Here is a 21,656-nt window from a genome sequence, read left to right as displayed (position 1 = left end):
CTTCACATCAGGAAACACCCCATACAATGAGTGAAGCACTGCTGAATTAACAGTGTTTTCTGTTAGGACCAGGTGTTCGGAAGCCTGCAGATTTAGGATAAAAAGCTCTTGAAAAACTGAGGTCTGGATCCTAGTTTAAACACCACAGTTATCATGGTGACATGAAAGGGAGAATAGGAAGAATTTGATTCTTTACCAAAATTCTTTGTATCTTCTCACAAGTCCAATCCCTCTTGTCATGCCAATGGCACCAACTCTGATAATTCTGGAAGGGGGGCAAATTCTTGTCCCCGCCCCATTTTTCCCAGAGGTACCCTGAGTCTCCCTCCGCCAGGGAGTCTCCCTTCTTTCTCATACCAACACAGTATTTCAGCTGGTGCTGCCAGGAGTTGAGTTCTCAGTGGACTCCCTTGTGCTCCTCTGTACAGGAACAGACTCTCCATATGCCAGGTGAAGCCACCATTGAGTTGGCCAGCCTTCTGTCTGGACAGAGGGGCAGCTGGGCCCAATTTGATTGGCACTGCAACCATGCAGCTGGAGCGATGCTACAACAGCAGCCAGACTGATTTTAGCATGGGACCACTGCTTAAAAGTGGTTGGTCATGTCCTCCTCCCCCGAGCTCCATAGCCTATGGAACTTTGTGCAAGTACAAAACCCTTGAGAAGGGGAGTTCCTCCCCACCAATGGACACCACTGTAGAGTTCCCAGCCGCAACATTATCATGAAACAAATTATCAAGATAAATTTATTAAGCCATCCGCTTAATTAAAAAGAGACAATCTCAGATACCATTGCACAACAAGATATGCCATATATCAGCTGGATACTGTTGGTAAGGCATTCTGAACACAAACAGAAATCATGCAAGTGCAAATTACTGTTACATATCACAGGCTGAATAGACTTCATAGCCTGCTTCTTGTTAGTAAATGATTGTTGGAGCATTGAAATAGATATGAACCTACTGTTTTCCCACATGTCGTTTCTGGATGTTTCATTATGAATGACATTGGGATATGTATGTTTGGTATATCCTGTTGCTGTTATATTTCATTAATTTTGGAGTAAGGCTAATTATGTTTTCTATGACACAGTCATTACTGTAAACTGATTTTCCCACTCTCACAGCAGTGACACTGTTTGGAAAATGAAGTACGAGTATTACTGTAACAATTGCCAGGGATCTGCTATTTATTTTTAGAAGTGAATGAGACAAATTATCTCAAAGTGTTGTAAAGGAGAAGATCTCCTTTACAAGCTTAATAAAAAACACAGTTTGTAGGTTTGAAGAGTATCTCCTCAAAAGAAGAATAGAGAAGTCTTAAGCGTAGGCATGTAGGCATGACATTCTTTTTTTTTTAACCATTGGTCAAAGATTTACCTTTCTCAATCATTATATATCTTGCCAGAAATCAACAAAATATACCATCCTTATAAATGATATTAACTTTCACTACTGACTGAAATCTGTGTGGATGTAATATAATGTATGAAAATTATGTTGGGAGAGGGCCAACTAATGAACTGAAAATAATGGAAAGCCTTGGTAACTTAGGCCCAGAGCCACAAAGCTACTTAGGCACCTAACTCCCAATTTTAGGCACCACTTTGATCCACAAAACCCCTGCCCAGCTGCTGCCTAACCCGGCAGAAGCCTAAACTCAGCACTGATGTTTTCAGGGTAAAAGTTCCCTAGTCACCTATGTTTCTGCTTCTGGGCATGCACACTGTTCTTTCCCTCTAGGCATCCAGGACCTTATCTCCTGCCTAAGTCCCAGAGCAAGTTGTGAACCACAGGAAGATTGATGGAGGAATGCCTGATCCAGTAGGTGAGCTCAGAGGCTGCTTAGCTCCACATAAAATGGCTGGGAGAGGAGCCCAGTAGTTAAGATACTCTCCCTGGCAGACCACCAGTTCAAGTCCCTGCTCTGACTGATGAAAGGAATTTGAGCAGGGGTCTCCTGCTTCTCAGGTGAGTATTCTAATCACTGTTTTTCTGACCCAATTGATAGTTATTCAATTACTATTAAAAACTTCAATAGGAAACAGTGAAGGCGACTCACATCAGACTATCCCAGAGCCCAGTTTAGGGCACTCACATGAGAAAGAGGACTCCTAGGAAGGGGTTCCTGTCTGTCGATCACTAGCAGAGATAGGTGCCTCTGGATTTAGGCACTAAACTCTGAGAGGGGGTAGGGCTTACCACACATCCCTCTTGTCAGCATCTCCCACAGGCAAGCTGAGGCAGCTGCTTGCCTAGCATGTTGCTTTTTGTGGGTGGCATTTTTAGGTGCCTCTCTCTCACCATGTATTGTATAGGGAGTCTAGGCACCTAACTCAGGCTTTGTGGATCACATTACTGTTCCTCTGATTTTCTGGGCACCTAGAAGTTAGGCATTTCAACGCTAAGTACTGTCCTTTGTGGATCTGGGCCTTACTGAAGATGGATTCCAGCATAACTGGATTGAGAGAGAGAGAGGTCTTTCTTTAAAAAATAAGAAATGACTAACTAGCTCCTGAGGCCAATTTCTGCCCATGGGGTACTTGTGGTGGTTCCTGCTGAAGTCAGTGGAAGTTGCATGACTAAAGAGCAGAATTTGGCATTGAGAGGGAGTTTGGCAGAAATGGCATGTAGAGGTCTAACTCACACTAAAAGCCAAGGGGAGCTAGCCAGCTAGGTTCCATTCATGCCTTTGAAAATCAATAGTTCCAACAGTTTTGCTTGCACTAATATGCTTGTGAAGGGCATGGAGCTGCTCAGTAATTATTTAGAAAACTGCTCTGTAATACCTTATGAATAGTGTATGTGACCTGATTATTGGGATAATTAGTCTATGGCTACATTGGGTTATTGGAATACTTACTGTATGCATATTGTGACAGGGTCAGGCCAGATGGCTACAGGAGAGTGATAGAAGGCAGATATATTAGCCCCAGGTTAAGTAGGTCCCTTTTCCCTGGGTAAGGTAACAGGTAAGGTTCCAGAACAATCAGGAACTTTCTGGAAACAATTAAGGCAGACAGGCTGATTAGAACACCTGCAGCCAATCAAGAAGCTGCTAGAATAAATTAAGACAGGCAGGCTAATCAGGGCACCTGGGTTTAAAAAGGAGCTCACTTCAGTTTGTGGTGTGCGTGCGAGGAGCGAGGAGCAAGAGGTGTAAGAAGCTGAGAGTGAGAAGACATACTACTGGAAGACTGAGAAGTATACGTATTATCAGAAGGAAGGTCCTGTGGTGAGAATAAAGAAGGCATTGGGAGGAGGCCATGGGGAAGTAGCCCAGGGAGTTGTAGCTGTCATGCAGCTGTTACAGGAGCCACTGTAGACAGCTGCAATCCACAGGGCCCTGGGATGGAACCCAGAGTAGAGGGCGGGCCCAGGTTCCCCCCATCCCTCCAACTTCCTACTTGATACCAGAGGAGTTGACCTGGATTGTGGGTTCCACCAGAGGGGAAGGTCTCTGTCCTGTTCCCCGATCCACTAGGTAGATCAGCAGAGACTGTGGGGATTGTTCTTCTTCCTTTTCCCCATGCTGGCCAGTGATGAGGCTAACTGAGTGAACGGCAGATTTGAGCCACAAAAGCGGCCAAACTGAGGGCTACCATGAACCTCTGAGACGAGCAAATCCGCCAATAAGCGCAGGACCCACCAAGGCAGAGGAGGAACTTTGTCACAATATATTATTAGTTTAGTTTAATAATAGGTTGTTGGGGAATTCCCCAGGAGCTAAGGATTATCACTAACCTCACCACTTTCTTCTCCACGTGCATGCCACATTTCTTTGACCTTGCCTTCTCTAGAATAAACTCATACCAAAAGGTACATTTGAAGGGAAAAAGCCCCTACCAAAACAAGACTCTCCACTCCACCCCACACACTTCTCCCTCGGGGGAGTGGATGACAGAACAAGCATGTGACCTGTGTAGTCATATTGCTGCATGCTCTACTGGAAGGTGCTCAGATACTATAGTGATGAGCATGGTATAAAAACCTATATAGAATAGAATAAAACAACAAGCAGGAAGATGGAACAATGGCTCCAGATAAAACACTCTATGGTAAACACTTCAAGGGTGTTAAGAGACACAGCCTGAGCTATTAACTGTGAAGAACCTACTTCCTTGGTGCCAGCCAAGTTACAAAGCTTTGCCAATGCTGAGAATGAACAGATCAAAGGGACAATAAAGAGTTAAAAAGATTCTTTCTGACTGGAGGCCAGCTGGTTGTCAGGAAGCTGTTTGTGGGGAACACACTAACACCCATGAACACCTGTTTGGTCTGAAGAGTTAGGCTACCCTAAACTTCCAAAGGATGGCAAGCCTTCAGTAAGATAGATATGGTGGGCCTTTATTGTTTTTCACAAAGTTATTTTTGTCTTATATTATGCTCTGTTCCTAAAGATTAAAGTGTATTTCTTAGTTTGAGAAGGTTGTTTTGCGTCACTGAATTTACCACTGATCACACCTACTAAAGAGTAACACTGCCGATGCTGAAACCAGTCAGACCTGCTGGTTAAGCACAATGGAAGCCTGGGGCCTGGTCTAAGAGTGGGAGAATCCTGGGATTCCACCCTGAGAGTGGTGAAGGCATGGTGAGGGGGCAGAGAACCGGAAAGGGGGCTATGCACTCTGTGAACCAGAAAAGGGCACAGAGTTGCAGCTAGCTCTATAACCAAGATAGTGCTCCAACTTCATTTACTGAAAGAAAAACATGAAGAGACCTACTAGGTAACATTCTGAAATCTACTTTGTGTTTTAAATAAAGGCACCTGGGTTAGATCTTCTAGATCCTAGATATGCTGGGCAGTCTCTTTTTCTCTACATTTGTCAACCAAAGTTGTTTGGACAACTGAGAAAAGTGTCAAATTCAATTCATTCAATGTACACCGATCATTCATAGCTTTTCTCTCTGAAGCAAAACTACACTAATTTAGACTGATATCAAAAGATATAATTCCTTCTAATCTGCCAGCCTGAGAGAGAGACACAAAAGTTGCAAATCTGAGAGAAAGATGTCAATACGATGCCCGTAAAATGAGGTCCCTGGCACTTTCTGTAAGTGTGATGCGAGGGAATCAATCGAAAATAACTTGCCCATAAGAACTGAATCCCCATAACTATCCACGAGATAGTAGCTAAGCCATCCTACTGTTACATACTAATGAAAATCTGCTGGAAAGCCTAAAGACATATAATTTCATCTGTCTGTCTGAGACTCTTACTGGAAGATTTATCATCTACACCATACGTGCAGATATTTTACACAATTGAATATTTTAGAAATATTCAGAATATGGCTTGGCTGGCGCTGTCACTTGCATTATGATTTAGACCTGTACACACCAGTGTATAAATATCAATAACATTTTACAAAAATAATCATCCTTCCTTTTCATCCAGAAGCTTTACCTCAATCATTATGACTGACTGAATTTGTGTAACAGTATGCTCCTTGTCTGTAATCTCAGTCAGCAATTTGCCTGCTGTTTCTGAATTCCCAAACTTTTGCTTCAGAAAAATACAGTACATTTAATTCTTAATGCTAAAGAAAATGCTCAGAGCATAATATGCTATGTTTAGTCTCGTCTGAGATTTTAATAACATTTACACTTTAATTCTCTCTCTAATTTAGCTCGGCTCTCTGAAACTCTTCTTAATGTCTGAATGAATAATACATGTGTACTGTCAACTCCCAGAAAATGGAAAGACTAATTGATAAAATAATTAATCTCAAAATGCCCATATGCTTTCCTGCTAGGAAGAGGGACGATACCCAACCCAAAGCAGAAATGCATGGCATTCAGTTGTGATGTTGCAATGTATCGTCCCCTGGAAAATATGCTGTCTGAGGTCATATGGAGTGTGACCAGGAAACACAATGGAACACTGGTTCAACAGCTTAATGCTGTGCAGAAAAACCCATTGATCTTCTTCAGTCAGGGTGTGGGTAGCTAGGCACAATAACTTTTCTCACAATAACTTTTCAAACCCTGTGCTGTCATTAAATCTTGTGGGCACTCAAGGTATAGTTGCTTAGGTTTCCAGTGTGTGTCTGGAGCCACTGGTAATGCTGTTAATTGCAGGAATGGAATGTTTCATACTAGTTAATGCTGAACTTGGACTTGAACATGTGCTCCTTCTCATACAGGTTTGTAAAGGGAAAATGTCAAGCTTGACAGATATTCCCTGATTCCATCCCCTTTTATAGTGCCCCCACTTATTACTTGTGCACCCTGATGCATATGTGGCACAAAGGGTCCTGATGGCACTTGGACTGTGGTATGATGGGATTCATCTTAGTACACAAGCACTTAGAAGTCTACTTCTATCTGGGGTCCTCCTCGGGTACTTTGCCCTAACATCCATCCTGTGTTTCTCTCTATGCCACGTAACATGGGGGAGCATACAGCACATGTTCTTTCAACAAAACAAAGTATTGTGAGTATTAATGCTCATGAAAGGTATTGACTTGGCAACCCTCTTAAATCAAGTTGCCTGTTTACTCCAGAGCAGCAGCAGGGCAAGCATCAACCCTGCTGTGGTAGGGGAAGAAGAAACTTGCTCTAAGAATAACAGGTCTATTTCCTTCTTTCTGTCCCATGAATCTCTGGGCAGCTCTGAGTCTGCCAATTAGTGCAAAGCATGATGGTGAGCTTATGGAGTGTGAACTGGAACTCAGACACACCAAAATCCATTAAGTGGGAGAAGCTTTTGAATCCAGACCAGCTCCGTAAGGATTAACCTGGCAACCTACAGGATAAAGAGTCTAATAGCTCACAAGCAATGTGCTAATAAGTGCTAATGTAATACCTTCAAGAATGAGGCTCCTTTTCTAGAAAGATACATTTAGTACATTCAGTTCCAGCCTTTTGGTGTCTAAAAGGCAGGGTCTTCTACTTTCTGGATCTCCCTCATACTCAAAATCTCCCTCATACTGCTCTGTCTCATCAAACACACTCTACAATTAAATACCCCACACAGTTCTTAGATCTCCCTTCTTTTCATCCTAGAGCCTCATTACCAGGGTGACCAGATGTCCCAATTTTATAGGGACAGTCCTGATATTTGGGGCTTTGTCTTATATAGGTGTCAATCACCCCCTACCCCCGTCCCGATTTTTCACCCTTACTATCTGGTCACCCTAATCATTACAGACATGGGGAGCAGTTCAGTGTCATAATTCATTTCTGTCCATGGTTTGTTCCTCCGTTAAGCCCAGCCTGGACTTATCCCTGCACGTGATGCCCTGCCACCTAGTCAGTAGTCAGCCTCTCGGTCAGATGGACTTTTGTTGTGTTTGCATTATTTTCTTTAGCATCTGTCTTGTCTTCTGCAATATCCCACCATTGTAATCTGCATTGTAAGCAGCTGAGCTGCTAAAAGCTGGTGGGACAAGTGCTATCAAAGCATTAGGAAAAAATATACAAGAAGGTATGGGAGTAAGAGGAGGTACCAGATGACTGGCTAACAGAGCTGGCTCTAGGTTTTTTGCTGCCCCACGCAAAAAATTTTCTGCCCCCCCAAGGTTGTGGGGGGAGTAGCAAGAAGGGGATTAACAATATTTGCTGTTTTCAGTGACTTCTTGAAAGTATTTGATTTGGTTTGGAATGAAGTATTATGAAAAGTAGAAAAATCACATAGAGTTCCAGAAAAGATAACTGCAATTATAAAAGCAATGTGTGAAGACTCCTGCAATGTAGTCAAAATTGGTGGAAAATTAAGCAACTGATTCAAATCAAAGTTTGGTGTAAGACAAGAGGGCACAGAATCACTACTTTTCATCACGTTCTTAAACTGGACATTAAGAACATTAGATGGGTTGGAGAGTGTGACACTGGATGATGTATAGGTAAACTCCTTTGTTTACGCAGATGACATTGTACAACTGGTGGACACATTTGAATTAATGATGAAACACTCTTCAGTACCTTGGACAAGTGGTGTAGTTGACTTGGACTTACAATAAATGCCAAGAAGACGAAGTGGTTGCATCTTGGAAAAAGTAACATAAAACATTAAAATGCAGCAGTGAATTCAGAATCTCATGTGAACCGAGGAAGCTTAATCAGTGCTGACGGTTCCAGAAAGGATGAGGTTAAAAGGAGATGTGCCTTAGCCACAAGTGCTGCACAGAAATTAACGAAATTATGGACTGATAAAAACATAACATTTGGCACCAAAGTGAAAATTTATCAAACTAGTGTACTAATAGTAAAGGAGGACTTGTGGCACCTTAGAGATTAACAAATTTATTTGAGCATAAGCTTTTGTGAGCTACAGCTCGCTTCATCAGATGCAACAGACTCCAACGCATCCGATGAAGTGAGCTGTAGCTCATGAAAGCTTATGCTCAAATAAATTGGTTAGTCTCTAAGGTGCCACAAGTCCTCCTTTTCTTTTTGCGAATACAGACTAACACGGCTGCTACTCTGAAACCTGTTACTAATAGTATTACTCTCTGTGGTCTGGAAGCAGCTGCATTCAATGAAACAGACATCAGAAGGCTGGAGGCAGAAGAGATGAGTGTTCTTTGAAAGACAACAGGTGTAAAGTGGAATGATTTTAAGACAAATGAAGTTAGGAGAGTAGGATGTGACGTCAAGGTACCGTATTGGAGACGATCAAAAATCATTCCCATTAACAGAAATACAAAAAATATAGTAAAACATCCAAATTTAAATATAAAATTTTGCAATAGAAAAAATCATTAACAGGATCCTCACACTAACTTAAGAAGGGTTTACATATATCTTACCCACATGGATTTTCATGAGAATTCACAGCCACAACTCTCATATACACAGCACAGTCCTCTTCCATTTCAGTTATAGGAGTAACTGGTGGTGGAAGGCATCTGTTATCCTCTATGTGGATCAGCCCAGAAAGGGAGGTAGGAGACATTTTCCAGTGTGTCACACAATGATTTGTTGTTTCAGGATTCCTGCTTCAGCGAGCAGACTGTGATCTTCTTGAAAAGCAAAATGAATGAAACCTGGCTCTGTCTTTCATAGTGCTGAGTGGAATTTTTCAGCCCAAACTCTTTTTGGTGAAATATGCAGATTTGGCAATACCACAACATTCTGCAAATTTGTGTTGATTTCACCAGATTGATCATTGCGGGAGGGCAGGAATAAGAAGAAATCAAAATATTTAGTTCTGACATTTTTGAAACAGAACATTTTGAGTTATTCTGGGTTGAAACAATTTTTAGTTTTAAAATTTCCTTGAATTTTATTTCAAACAAATCCAAAATGTTTACAAATGGTCCAAATTAAAATGAAATGTTTTAATTTTGTTGAAATGAAACACTTCATTAGACCCCAAACAATTTTCTTAAACTTTTTGATTCACCAAAAATGTCAAATAACTTTATTTATGGTCCAACCTGAAATGGATTTTTTTTTTTCATTTTTCAACATTTTTCCAACAAACCGCTAAATCCATTATACAGACATCTCCAGTCTTGGGTACTATGTCTAGCTCTTCCTTGTGAAACGTCAGTGTTACTTAATCTGTGAAATGGGTGAGTTATAGTTGCCTTCCCCTGCTAAGGTATACGAGGGCTTGGATAATAAGAGTTGTGCTATGCACAGAAATATTAACGGCAATCAATGGAAAAGCTATACATGGTCTCCTGCCTTAAATTTTAGTGCACATTGCCCTAATTCAGGAGGATGGGGTGGTGGGAGGAGGGGAGAAGTGGAGTAGGTCTCTCCCTTTCCCTGAGAGGTGGGAAGATGCAGTGCAGCCTGCCAAAAGCAATTGATGTGATACACATGACACTTGGCAGGCCTGAGTCTAGATCAGTGGTGGGCAACCTGCAGCCTGCAGCTCATCAGGGTAATCTGCTGGCAGGCCGCCAGACAGTTTATTTACATTTGCACGGCCGCCTGCAGCTCCCAGTGACCATGGTTTGCCATTCTCGGCCAATGGGAGCTGCAAGAAGCAGCGGCCAGCATGCTTATAGTGAGAGATTGAGCAGCTTGAGTCTATTTAGCTTAACAAAGAGAAGGTTAACAGCTGACTTGATTTCAGTCTATAAATATCTACATGAGGAACAAATATTTGATAATGGGCTCTTCACTCTAGCACAGAGAGGTATAACATGATTCAATGACTAGAAGTTGAACATAGGGAAATTCAGGCTGAAAATAAGACATACTTTTTTAATAGCGAGGGTCATTAACCATGGGAACAACTTACCAAGTCATGTGGTGGATTTGTCATCAATGACAATTTGACAATCAAAATTGGATATTTTTAAAGGATATGCTCTAGTTTTAAAAGGAATTATTTTGGGGAAGTTCTATGGCCTATGTTATACAGGAAGTTAGACTAGATGATCACAGTGATTCCTTCTAGCCTTAGAATCTTGGAGGAAGATGATTCATAATCTCTTACTTTAATCATTTATTGATGTACAGGGGGTGGACCAATGTGACACTTTGCAAGTGGGTTATTAGTATCTCCCTTGGGGGTGTTTTAATATTTCCTTAGGAAAGTGATCTTGGCATGCAATAGTGAATGCATGACAATTTATTGTTTCCTATTAAAAGGAACTGCCACTTTCCAGTTCAAGCACTGATACTACAAGGTACACATAAATGAAGGAGGAGGTTGTAAAGCATTAAAATATTCCTCTGGGACTAGCTCAGGCCTTATCTGCAAAGGCAGCACTCAGTGGAAAACAGATTTTCTGTTTCCTTGTGGAGGAAAAAACAAAAATCAGCTCAATTAAAAATATCACAGGAGTGGCTGGTGGGATAAGAAAAAGAGCTAAAATCAAGTAAAAAAGATATTGACAAAAATGACCAAAGTCAGGAGAGAAATCTAATTAACTGATATTAATAAATGAAACAATAGAAGGCTATTAGGTTGACCAAATGTTATAAAAAGTGGCAAAGCAGATAAAGCCTTGAGACAGTGTAAAGAGAATTTCAAAGACCATTAAGGGCATTAGCAGCTGAAGCCAAGCAAGGTCACTTTGAACTTACAATCTTTTATTGGAATGGCTGGGGAAACACCCCTATGAGAAATATTAAAAATCTGCTATGAAACCCTCAAATTGGCCCATCTTAGATGTTAGTGTTGCCGAAGGATAAAAGGAGATTGTGGCGAAGCAGATGAGAAAACCAGTTAAAATTCTAGCCAATGGTAATACCATAGATTCCAGTGGATATATACAAGCAAAGGTATTAATGAATAATACCCATATCCTTTCTAGAGCTTTACTGACTGATTATACCCTCTTGTTCTTATTATTCATAATATGAATTGCCTAGAAAGGAAAGACCTATAGTGTTTTCAGCTGTACCTTATCTGTGGACAGTCTAATATTTAATAAGATGTTAAGCTGCAAAGAACAAACAGGTAAGTTCTATGGGCATTCCCAAGAAAGTTCTGATAAGAGGCATAAGTGTCTGGAGTCTGAGAGAACACCATAAGTTGAGGGATTTCAAATCGTAATGTCCTGAGGAAAGAGAATGAAGAAATCCAGCATGATCTCATATGAAAGCTATGCAATGTGTCCTGCCCTGCATAAGGGCTACATTTTTATCTAGAGCAAAGTCGTCATTTTTGGAAGATAATGGGTGAGAGAGTTACATAGGAGAAAGAGGGTAGGAACTGTGCACTGAGAAAATATATTAAGAATGGAAGGGAAACATTATGTGAGAGATTCAGTTTAGTCCCCAACAAGAGATATTCTGCTCTTGAGGAAGAGAAGGTACCAGAGTGGACTGATAATTGGCCAAAAGAGGATAACAGACCTGATCAAGCAGCAAACACTGAAAAGAGCCACCAGAAAGAAAAAGAAAATAAATCTTTATCAATTGTTAGGACCCTGGGCTGAGACATCTGTGCTCTAGATAAGAGAAAGCGGTTGGTATGCTGCTTCTTGTGTGCTAAGGCTAATACTATCATAATAAGGGTGCTAAATAATCTGAATAATGGTGAGGAAATCCCATAGTTTAATATGTAGAAACTAGCAACATCACTGGGAGAGTTAATGCTATGAACTATTTCAGGAATCTTGTTAAGAAAACTGAAGATGGGGTTGATGTATCACAGATTCTTCACTTATGCTTGGCAATTTAAAAAAAAGATTGATACTACAGACCAACCTCGGATGCACAGGTGTGGTAGAAAGAAGGGCTTGGGATTCACAGAGCAAACCTCCTCGCCTTGTTACTGTTCTCTCACAGCCTCCAGTGCAGCCTAGGTTTTACCTTTGTAGCTCTCAAAATCTCAATGAAATTGTTTCAAATTAGAGCTGCTTGACATTTTCAACAAAACGTGTTACATAAGAACAGCCATACTGGGTCAGATCAATGGTCTATCTAGTGCAATATCCTGTCTTCAGTGGCCAGTAACAGATAATTCAAAAGAAGTGAACAGAACAGGTAATTTTGAGTGATTCATCCCTTTTTGTCCAGTCCCAGCTTCTGGCAGTTGGAGGTGTATGGACATGGGGTTGTGTCCCTGACCATCTTGACTATAGCCATTGATGGATCTGTCCTCCATGAGTTTATCTAATCTTTTTAATTCAATTATACTTTTTGGTCTTCACAACATCCCCTGGCAACAAATTCCACAGGTTACTGAAAATTCAATTTTTCAATGGGGGAGGGAACAACTTAAATTTGTGACCTGCTCTATCTAGTTCACTTGTTCACTATCACATTTTTACAGGAAAATCCAAAGATCTGAAGTTAAAAATGATTTTTTGAAAAGAAAATGAAAAATCAGACTCAACTCTTAACACTAACACTGTTTTTGCTTTTAAAATTTGCCCCAAGTCTAGGTGTAGGACATGTATTTTTCCTATTGTACTTCCCTAATTCTTCTTTACAATTGTGTGCACTGTTCAATCAATACATACACATGCTCATATGACTGTTCTCCCACCCACCACCCATCTGTTTGTTTCATCCACTTGTTGCATCTTGCCATTAACCAAGACCCTGATCCTGAAAAAGAATTGTCAGTACTTTGTGCACTGATTTCAATGGCATGAAGTTAACACAAAGTTAAGCACATGTTTACATCTTTGCAGGCTCTGGCAACAAGACTGTAAGCTTTCTGGGGCCAAGATATTTTACTAGCTATTTGTATAACCCCTAGCAAAGTGGGGACCTGATACCTGTTTGGCAGCTGTAAATAATACAGAGAATTAAGAATAATAAATACATATCATTATATGCAGTACAATGTAATATTCCCTTGAGACTGTGGTGATATTATCCCTTGTCTGCTAGCAGAGAGAGAAGGTGGGTGCATGTCAGGGAAGAATCCTGACAGTGAGATCTATTAGCCTGAGGGATAAGCCCTCCAGAGAAGCTGTGGAAGTCCCTTCACTTGGGACATCTAAAACTAGACTGGACAAAGGCATTAGAAACTGTAGTGTTGGGAGCAACCCTTCACTAGAAGAAGCATAGAGTAGATCTGGCATGGAGGCAGGCCCTTTTCCATCTCTGATTTGATAATAGATGCACTTCAGAAGCACCAATATCACAGAGATAGCAAATGTTTTGGGGGGCAGGGGGTGAAAGAGCTACTTATGTGCATGGGGAAGTGCTCATAGACTTCTGCAAAAACATGAGGATTTGTTTTTGCTACTGCCTGGCTGCTATTACCAGCCAATGTTTTTACAGCAATGTGTCATTAAAAATAGTAATAAAGAGAGAAATCTTCCTTACTTAAGTGCTACTATATCAAACACTCTTTGCAGGCTAGGACAGGCAGTTCCCTTTGTGAAATATCAGCTCCATCTTCTGTTTCTAATAATAACACTGAAAGGTATAGTGTGTGAAGAGGACTTTTGTACATATTTTTTTTCTGCAAAAAAGAGCCTCACTGTGTCTCCTGGAGTTAAAAAGAAGTTTACAAATAGGACAGGGGATGGATACAATAGAAATATTTTTGAGAGATTGCTACTATCACATTCATGCCTTAACATAAAACAAGGGGATGTTTTGGTTAACACCAGTCCATCCAAAAGAGTTGCCTTTTTATGCATCTTACTGTTATGGTAAACAAGCTGTTGCCATAGAGGTTGTATCAATATTTTTAAGAGTTTTGAAGGCGGTGGTATTCCTACTTTAGCTGGTTTCACAAGGTTCTTGTGCAATAAGAATACATACCTTTCAAGGAGACGTGCTGGTCTGATGTAGTAGAAGAGCAGAATTACGATGAAGTCATTGTGGACGGGGAGAAATATACACCTCTCTGGGTACATTATGCTTCTAGATGACCACAAGTCATCAATGTTGCAGAGGGACCATATGTTGTAGATGGTTAATTCCTATCTTTTTGGCTCTTAAGGGTTAGCTTCAGAATGGGTGGCTGAACTGACTTGTTAAAAATAACAAATTGGCAAATCTTTATCCCCAACACCAACCATTCCCATCCTTTATAAAAAAACAATTGAATGCAAATGAACCAAGATTTGGTGACCTAGAGATCTAGTCAGGACCCACCTGTTTCCCAAGCTCTTGCTGAAATGGTTTTAACTGATCAAAGGGCTGGAGAAAGTGGAACTAGGTAATGTTGCTCGCGGGCTTTATTTAATAAGATACTATTGGTGTAATTGTTTAGGTGCCTCAGGATGTTGTTGTTAAAGTAGGATGTTTTAAAGTAGATCATGTAGTGCACATCATTCAAGGTAGATGCAATTAACACAGTGAAATAGTCTGATAACTTCCCTACCTCCTTTTCACTCTTCTAAGTTTCTAGTCAGAAGTGAAAAGGCTGGAAATTGCATGAGCAAACATACTCTTTTAGAAGTTTTCAGCCTACTTTTTCAGCTTCAAAAATTTATTCCCAGTATGAACTGCCCACTTCACCTTGAATGGTCTCTTACAACTTGTATTAATTCCTTCATGCTAAACAATCTGTTTCACCTTGTATTGAGCTGGGACACTCTGAATACTGTTCCCAGACCTGAAGAAGAGTTCTGTGTAAGCCCAAAAGCTTGTCTCTCTCGTCAGCAGAAGTTGGTCCAGTAAAAGGCATTATTACCTCTCCCACCTTGTCTCTCAAAAAGTTTAGATAGTTGTGAGTCAACATTCTGTAAAACATTCTACTCCCCATAAAAAACCCCACAAGTGACCCTAAATAAATAAATTAAAAATACAAATTACTCTGAAACAAATCAATCTTTAAAAGAGGTAAATTAATCAAAGTCAAAAACAAAACCCATACCCTAAGCAGAGTTTATGTAGCAAAAAGGAAGAAGTGCCAAACACTCCAGGAAGTTCACTAGGGCCTTCACAATTGCTATTAATTTTATTTGGAAGTTGCTTGGATGCCCCACCGCTGGGTGGCAGTATAAATTCCTAAAATAGACTATTAAGCATTGGATAAGCCCCTGGTCTTTGCAAAACAAATCCAATCCTTTTTGACATTCTCCACTCACTACTTCAAATCTATCTGGCTTTGTTTTTTGAAGTCCCACATGAAGTTATTTGTTGTCAACATATATAATTCCAGTGGACTTTTGAACTTGGAATCACCACACAAATTAGTCTCTGCAGTGAAAAAGTATGACTGTTGCTGGCAGAACTGTGAGTAGAGGTTTTTGGTGTATCTGCCTTGCAGCCACATAGTTCAAAAACAAATCAGTAAACAAGACAAGACAATTTTACTGAAAATTAGTAATAATAATAACAAATAATAATAACAAACAATAATAATAAAAACAAGCTGCTTTCTATACTTACCAGACTGTCCACGTCTATGCTTGAGTTTACTGCCCATTGTAAGGTGCTCATGATATTCATGGCTAAAGTTAGAATAATGGCAGCTTTGCTTTGCCCTTCACCTGCAGGCGGGGGGGGGAAAACTGTTTATAAATATGATTACATGCAAATAAAAAGCCAATGGCTAGCAGAGAAAATGGGTATGTATATCTTAAAATGTGAATGTCCAGTAAAAGTGTTTATTTTTTTACTGCCGCTGTTTGAAGAGGAAGCATGTTTTAGCAATTAAAGCAAAGGACTGGGAGTTGGGATTCTGGGTTCTACTCCTGACATTGATACTAGACTTGCTGTTTGTCAGAAGCTGGGAATGGGTGACAGGGGATGGATCACTTGATGATTACCTATTCTGCTCTGGGGCACCACACATTGGCCACTGTCAGAAGACAGGATACTGGACTACATGGACCTTTGGTCTGACCCAGTATGATTGTTCTTATATTCTTATAGATCTGCTCTTGTTCTGATGGAAGTTAATGGGGAATTTTAGCATTGAATTAAATTGGGAACAGGTTCAGGCCCTATGTGACCTTAATTACTTGCCTCAAGTTTTTCATTCTAGACTCTAGGAATCTATAAAATACCTCATCTGTCACATCCAGATGTCAAAAGAATTAATTATGGAGAGGTTTGTGACTAGAGTTCCATTTTAATGCTACCACCACCAAGATAATTCAAACTGCTTAGTCCACAAACTGAAGATTGGCCAAATTGAGAACGTCTGTTGGCCAAATTGAGAACGAATTTTTCTTATTATTTACTGAAAGTTGGTGCTGTGACTTTTTGTGGGTTGGTTGTTTGATGGTTAATATCAGTAGGGTTTAGCTGCCTCTCAGCAAATTCACACAGACTGTCATAAGTACTATAATCCCTCCATGGTTCTGTTTTGAATCTGACATGCCATTGTATACAGGGCTTAAAATGTCAAATTGGATAAAAGTTTTGGTTACACTACAGCTACCTTCCTCTGGTTTGTCCATTGCCTCAAAAAATAATCTCCTGTACATTTTTTTATAGACTTGTTCTCTTTATCAAAGTAATTATAAATCTGAAGAATAAAAAGGAACACGGTCCTTTTAAAATCTGATCAGTTTCAGAAAACAAATTCAGAGTAGTTTCAGGTACTGCACCTACCATTCTGTCTGCCTGCCCATATCTATAGCTATACACACAATCAAACTTTCATATTTATTAAAATTGTGTTTGTGTTCCTGAGTAATATGAACTTGACTATATACAAAGTGCTTACACAAAATAAACAAACAAGGGGGAAAAGTGAAGATTGCTTCCCCATGATTTTTCCCTGTAACTTTTCAGTTAGTCCCCTGAAATATTAGTTTTAAGTAAAGTAGGCAAACATTTTCAGACAGTGATTCTTTTTTAAGTTGATAATGTCCCTTTTAAAGGTGTAAAAGGAGATAGAGCATTACAATACAAATTTGTGTAACTTCTCATTAAAAAACAGATAAAATGAAAAAAAATGAATCCGGGCAGATGAAATTTGAATATCTGAACTTTGCTTTTGCTGAATGTATTAATGCAGCTAAATGAGCACAACATTATTGAATTTGCAAATTAAATTATTCAAATACACAACTGTAAAACTTCATCCAAATCCAAATGTGTTGTCTGAAATCTAGCTGCACAGTAATGATTATAGATGGTGCAAAGTGGTGGTCTGGAGTTAACTCCACCTTAATGAAGTTTGTTGTCTTGGAGTTGATGATTGTAAAGTGCTTTGAGCTCCTTAGATGAAAAGGGAGATCGTTAAGTGCAAAGTATAGTTTGTGCCAAACTATCTGAAAACAGTCTACAGTACACTTTTGCAGAACACTGCCACACTAATGCAAAAAAGACTCTTCTAAATTCCTTCTCTCCTGAGTTTGTGTCAAGCTTCTGGTAATCACAGTGCTAGAAAACTGTACATGTAATATACAATACTTGGCAGTAGAACTTCAAGTAAATATACAAAGGAGAGACTTCCTGTCAGACACAGCTCAAAACCTTGGCACTCCACATTCTGGATAGAGTCTGGATCAATTTAAAACACTATATCTGGAAGAATATTTAATTAATGTTTTTTGTCTATAATGTTTTGTTTTTCTCAATTTTAAAATATGACAAATACTGAAATATAATTGTACAGGTAGCCAAGGGCCTATCTTTCTGTCAATTGAAGTCAGCGGAAGTATTGTCATTGATCCCAATAAGAATGGGATTAGGCATCAAACATTTTATATTTTGTGTTGTCCTAGAGAAAAAATTTAGCTAAATACCATGGATAACAAATTTAGGTGTAACACTTTTTGCAGTATAGCATCACAATGAAATTGTCCACGTATTTTGGTCACCTTTAAAGTTAACATCTTCCAAGAATTACTTTACAATGGTATCTGCAATATCAGGATTTTCCCTTATTTTCAGAATAGGAAATGCCTCCTGACTTTGCATCTCACAGGTGGCATTCCGTACCGGATAAGACAGGACCCTAACTCTGGTATCTCTAATACTGTTACCGCTATTGTGGGAACAGCTGCTGTTAAATCTTGACTCTTTAATGGTAACCTCTTTGTAAATGATGATATTCAAATAAATGAAACTGACTTACTTACGGAGTTGATTTTCCCTCTCCTAATATTTATTGATGCTATTTTGAAAGCATTTGGACAAGTAAAAATCAAGCAACATTTGCCTTGCAAATTAATGGGTTCTTACAAATGTGTTAATTAGCACAATGTGGATGTTATTAACTAAATAAGAAATCCAGCTAAATACTCAATCATTTCTATACTCAGTATTTAAGATTATTCTGTTTAATATGTTATTTTTAAACTACTGTATATCTTTCATGAAAATTCTCAATACAAAATGCAGAATAGAGAACTGAGGAGAATTCCAGGAATTAATACTCGGCTATAGTTCTGTCGAAGGGCTCTGCAAATAGCCACCATAAGATGCATGTATTTTTTTCATGTCCTTTTTTATGTTAACTGTTAAAAAAAAATCAGTTTCAACCTGGAGAAGGGTCTATCCCTTCTCTCCAATCCATGAACAAATGTGGCTCCCTTACTAAAGTCCTGGAATCTAATGTGGCAAAGGACGCATTAGCATTCTAAGCACATCTTTTGTCTGAACGCGCTGTTGCTGATTCACTAGTATTAGAGCTGTGCAATGCAATAGTTTGGGGGGGGGTTGTGGTTTTCTCCCTAAAATCAGGTAAAACTCATGCTTTTGTGTGCAATCTGCTTTGATTTTACTGACTTGAATTCAAAGTTCAATGTAAAATTTGGGAGAGGGGGACAAATGCACATGAACAAGAACTGAAATATACATATAACAATAACATATATTACAACTCATTAAAACTGCTGTGTTTTGCACAGGGCTCAATAATTTTAACATGCAAAGAGAAACCAAAGCAGACAGGCTTTGGGGAATTCTGTTTCTGAAGAAATGCATTATATTTAACTAACATTTTCTCTATGGCTTCATTTAGATGTTCACCTTCCATCTTAAACTGTACAGATGCTATGCTGGTCAAAGGCCGCCAACTTCTATCCAACAGTGGCAGCATTTCAGCAATGAGTGAGATGGTGAGAGCATATAACATACATAGTTTTATAATTAGTTGTGAGCACTTCAGGGATTCTGGGTGGCAGGTGCTAAACTGTACTCTCAGTAGTTTGAGCACTAGGCAGGGAGTCAGGAAACATGGGTTCTGTTTCTGACTTGCTGGGTGACCTGATCCAGTTCACTGAATCTTTCTGTTTCTCAGATGGGAACAGTAATGTTAATCTAGTTATGCTAAGAGCTATGAGCTCTACAGATTAAGAGCACCATGTAAGTGTACATTTATTGGTATGGGGGTGCACAGTTGCTTTAACATAAGAGAATTTTTTTAATAGTTACAGTACTGAGTAGGAAATTTTTGGTTCACTTTAACATGTTTTTTCCTCACTGGATAGTACTTTCAAATTAACCCTTTCAGCCAATTCTGTAAAACATCAGATTTTAGATAATAATAATTACCTCATTTCTATTTTAACTGATAACTCACAATATTTTGATAGAATAACAATAAATTTGCTATTTTAATGCTTTGTTTTCAGCCTATACTACAATCCTGCAATAATTTCTAAATCTGGCCCCTTAAACAGAAGCAAAGCTTTCATTTTAATCTCTCAGTAAAGTTACTGTACCTGAAGTTGCAATAGAGATGAATGCCACAGCAATGAAGAAGAGGACAAAAATAAGTTCTATTCTCATCTGGAACCAGCGCAGTGTGGACAGGTACAGGAACCAGTTCACTGTGTGTAAGTTCAGCGCTTTGTGAAATAAGGTTTCAAAATATGGCTGTCGCCCAAAAGCTCTTAGTGTCCATAGCCCCTTTAAGCTTGTAACAAGATGTGTGAAAATTGGACTCCGGGCTGTAAAGTATTTAGATTAAAAACACTGTAAACATTCATCCTTCAGTACCTTTCAGAATAGAAATGACCTAAAAGCCCAACCCCACTCAATAATATAACTATCTTCATTTGTTTAAATTATACGTATCTTATTTTTCTTTCACAAATACCATCAACATACTCATGGAACAGGATATATGGTACTAGTGGTCCTATAAATGTGATGAAATTCCATTCAATGTACAATCTATGAGTGAACATTTTATTTTTTTGCAGCCAGTATAATTACCTGTAGAAATCCCTGCTATAGTGAGATATCACATGGAGGAAAACCAACAAAAATGAATTTCTTAATATTCTGCAAACTAAGCAAGGCAAGGTTTTTAACAAATAGAGAATGCCTCATCGCTCTGAATTGCAGAGTACGACAAACCTGTAATAGAAGTTTTGCAACACATCAAAAGTAGTAATGATCCCTCTGAACTTCACAATTCAGGCCTGTCCCTAACCAAAAGCAAAGGTAATCATCAATATCTGACATTCATGACTGAGATGCTAAGGAGCTGAAGGTCTGTCCTGAAGCCACAACATTGTCTGAATAAATGATCCAGCAAATCCTTGCTTCTAAAATTCTAAAATAGCATTGTCATTACATGTTCTAAATATGTTTCTGCATAAAGGGCCTATCCCTGAGAGGTGCTGAGCACCAACAAAGCCTGATCTCAAATTTTCAAGTACATTTAATCTTATTAAAACGGTATTTCAGATCATTATTTATTTTCAGCTGCACTAGTGATGCCCAACTTTAAATCTGTTTTCTTCGTTGCTCTTTGGCAGGAGGGAACTCCTTATTTGCTGGCTGAGTAATAGCATAAGCTATCAGGGGAGATGAATGTTCTGCTCCTGCAGACAATGGAATCTTGCACCAGAGAAGGCAAAGAAAAGGTGAAAGGGTAAATTGCTTCTCCATTTATTTGTTGTGGGTTTCAGTGTCTACAAATGTGGCTGCTTCTACTGTGACCCCAGAACCTCTTAATGCCAGCTGGCAAAGGGGTACACAGGGGGTACAAGGAGATTACAGGTGTCTCCTGAGTCTGGTATGAACATTTTAGTTCACCAAAGAGTGTCATGTAAGGTCTCTAATAAAAGCTTATGTCATCCTCATAATCATTGCAAAATGTTTGTATGGATGATATTTAAGGAGTTAAGTGTCTGTACCAGAAATGTGTGTCCTTAAAGTCTGTAAAAAGAAAAAAGAAAAGGAGTACTTGTGGCACCTTAGAGACTAACCAGTTTATTTGAGCATGAGCTTTCGTGAGCTACAGCTCACTTCATCGGATGCATATGCATCCGATGAAGTGAGCTGTAGCTCACGAAAGCTCATGCTCAAATAAACTGGTTAGTCTCTAAGGTGCCACAAGTACTCCTTTTCTTTTTTCTTTTTACGAATACAGACTAACACGGCTGTTACTCTGAAACCTTAAAGTCTGTGTC

At 39.4% G+C, this 21,656-nt stretch overlaps 1 protein-coding gene across 1 annotated transcript in view; it reads right to left on the bottom strand.

Annotated features, from left to right (window-relative positions):
• CFTR (CF transmembrane conductance regulator) overlaps window positions 1–21,656 on the bottom strand; it is a 139,280-nt gene that overhangs the window by 34,999 nt on the left and 82,625 nt on the right. The window contains exons 19-20 of the mRNA XM_074952101.1: window positions 19,956–20,183; window positions 15,721–15,821 (exon numbers count right to left, since the gene is read on the bottom strand). Of these exons, the coding sequence (XP_074808202.1) occupies window positions 15,721–15,821; window positions 19,956–20,183 (329 nt within the window). The remainder of the gene's footprint in view (window positions 1–15,720; window positions 15,822–19,955; window positions 20,184–21,656) is intronic.

This window comes from Natator depressus, chromosome 1, assembly GCF_965152275.1.
Source record: "Natator depressus isolate rNatDep1 chromosome 1, rNatDep2.hap1, whole genome shotgun sequence".
NCBI lineage: Eukaryota > Metazoa > Chordata > Testudines > Cheloniidae > Natator > Natator depressus.
The sequence above is the reverse complement of the archived record's forward strand: the minus strand, read 5'-3'. Positions and strand labels throughout refer to the sequence as shown.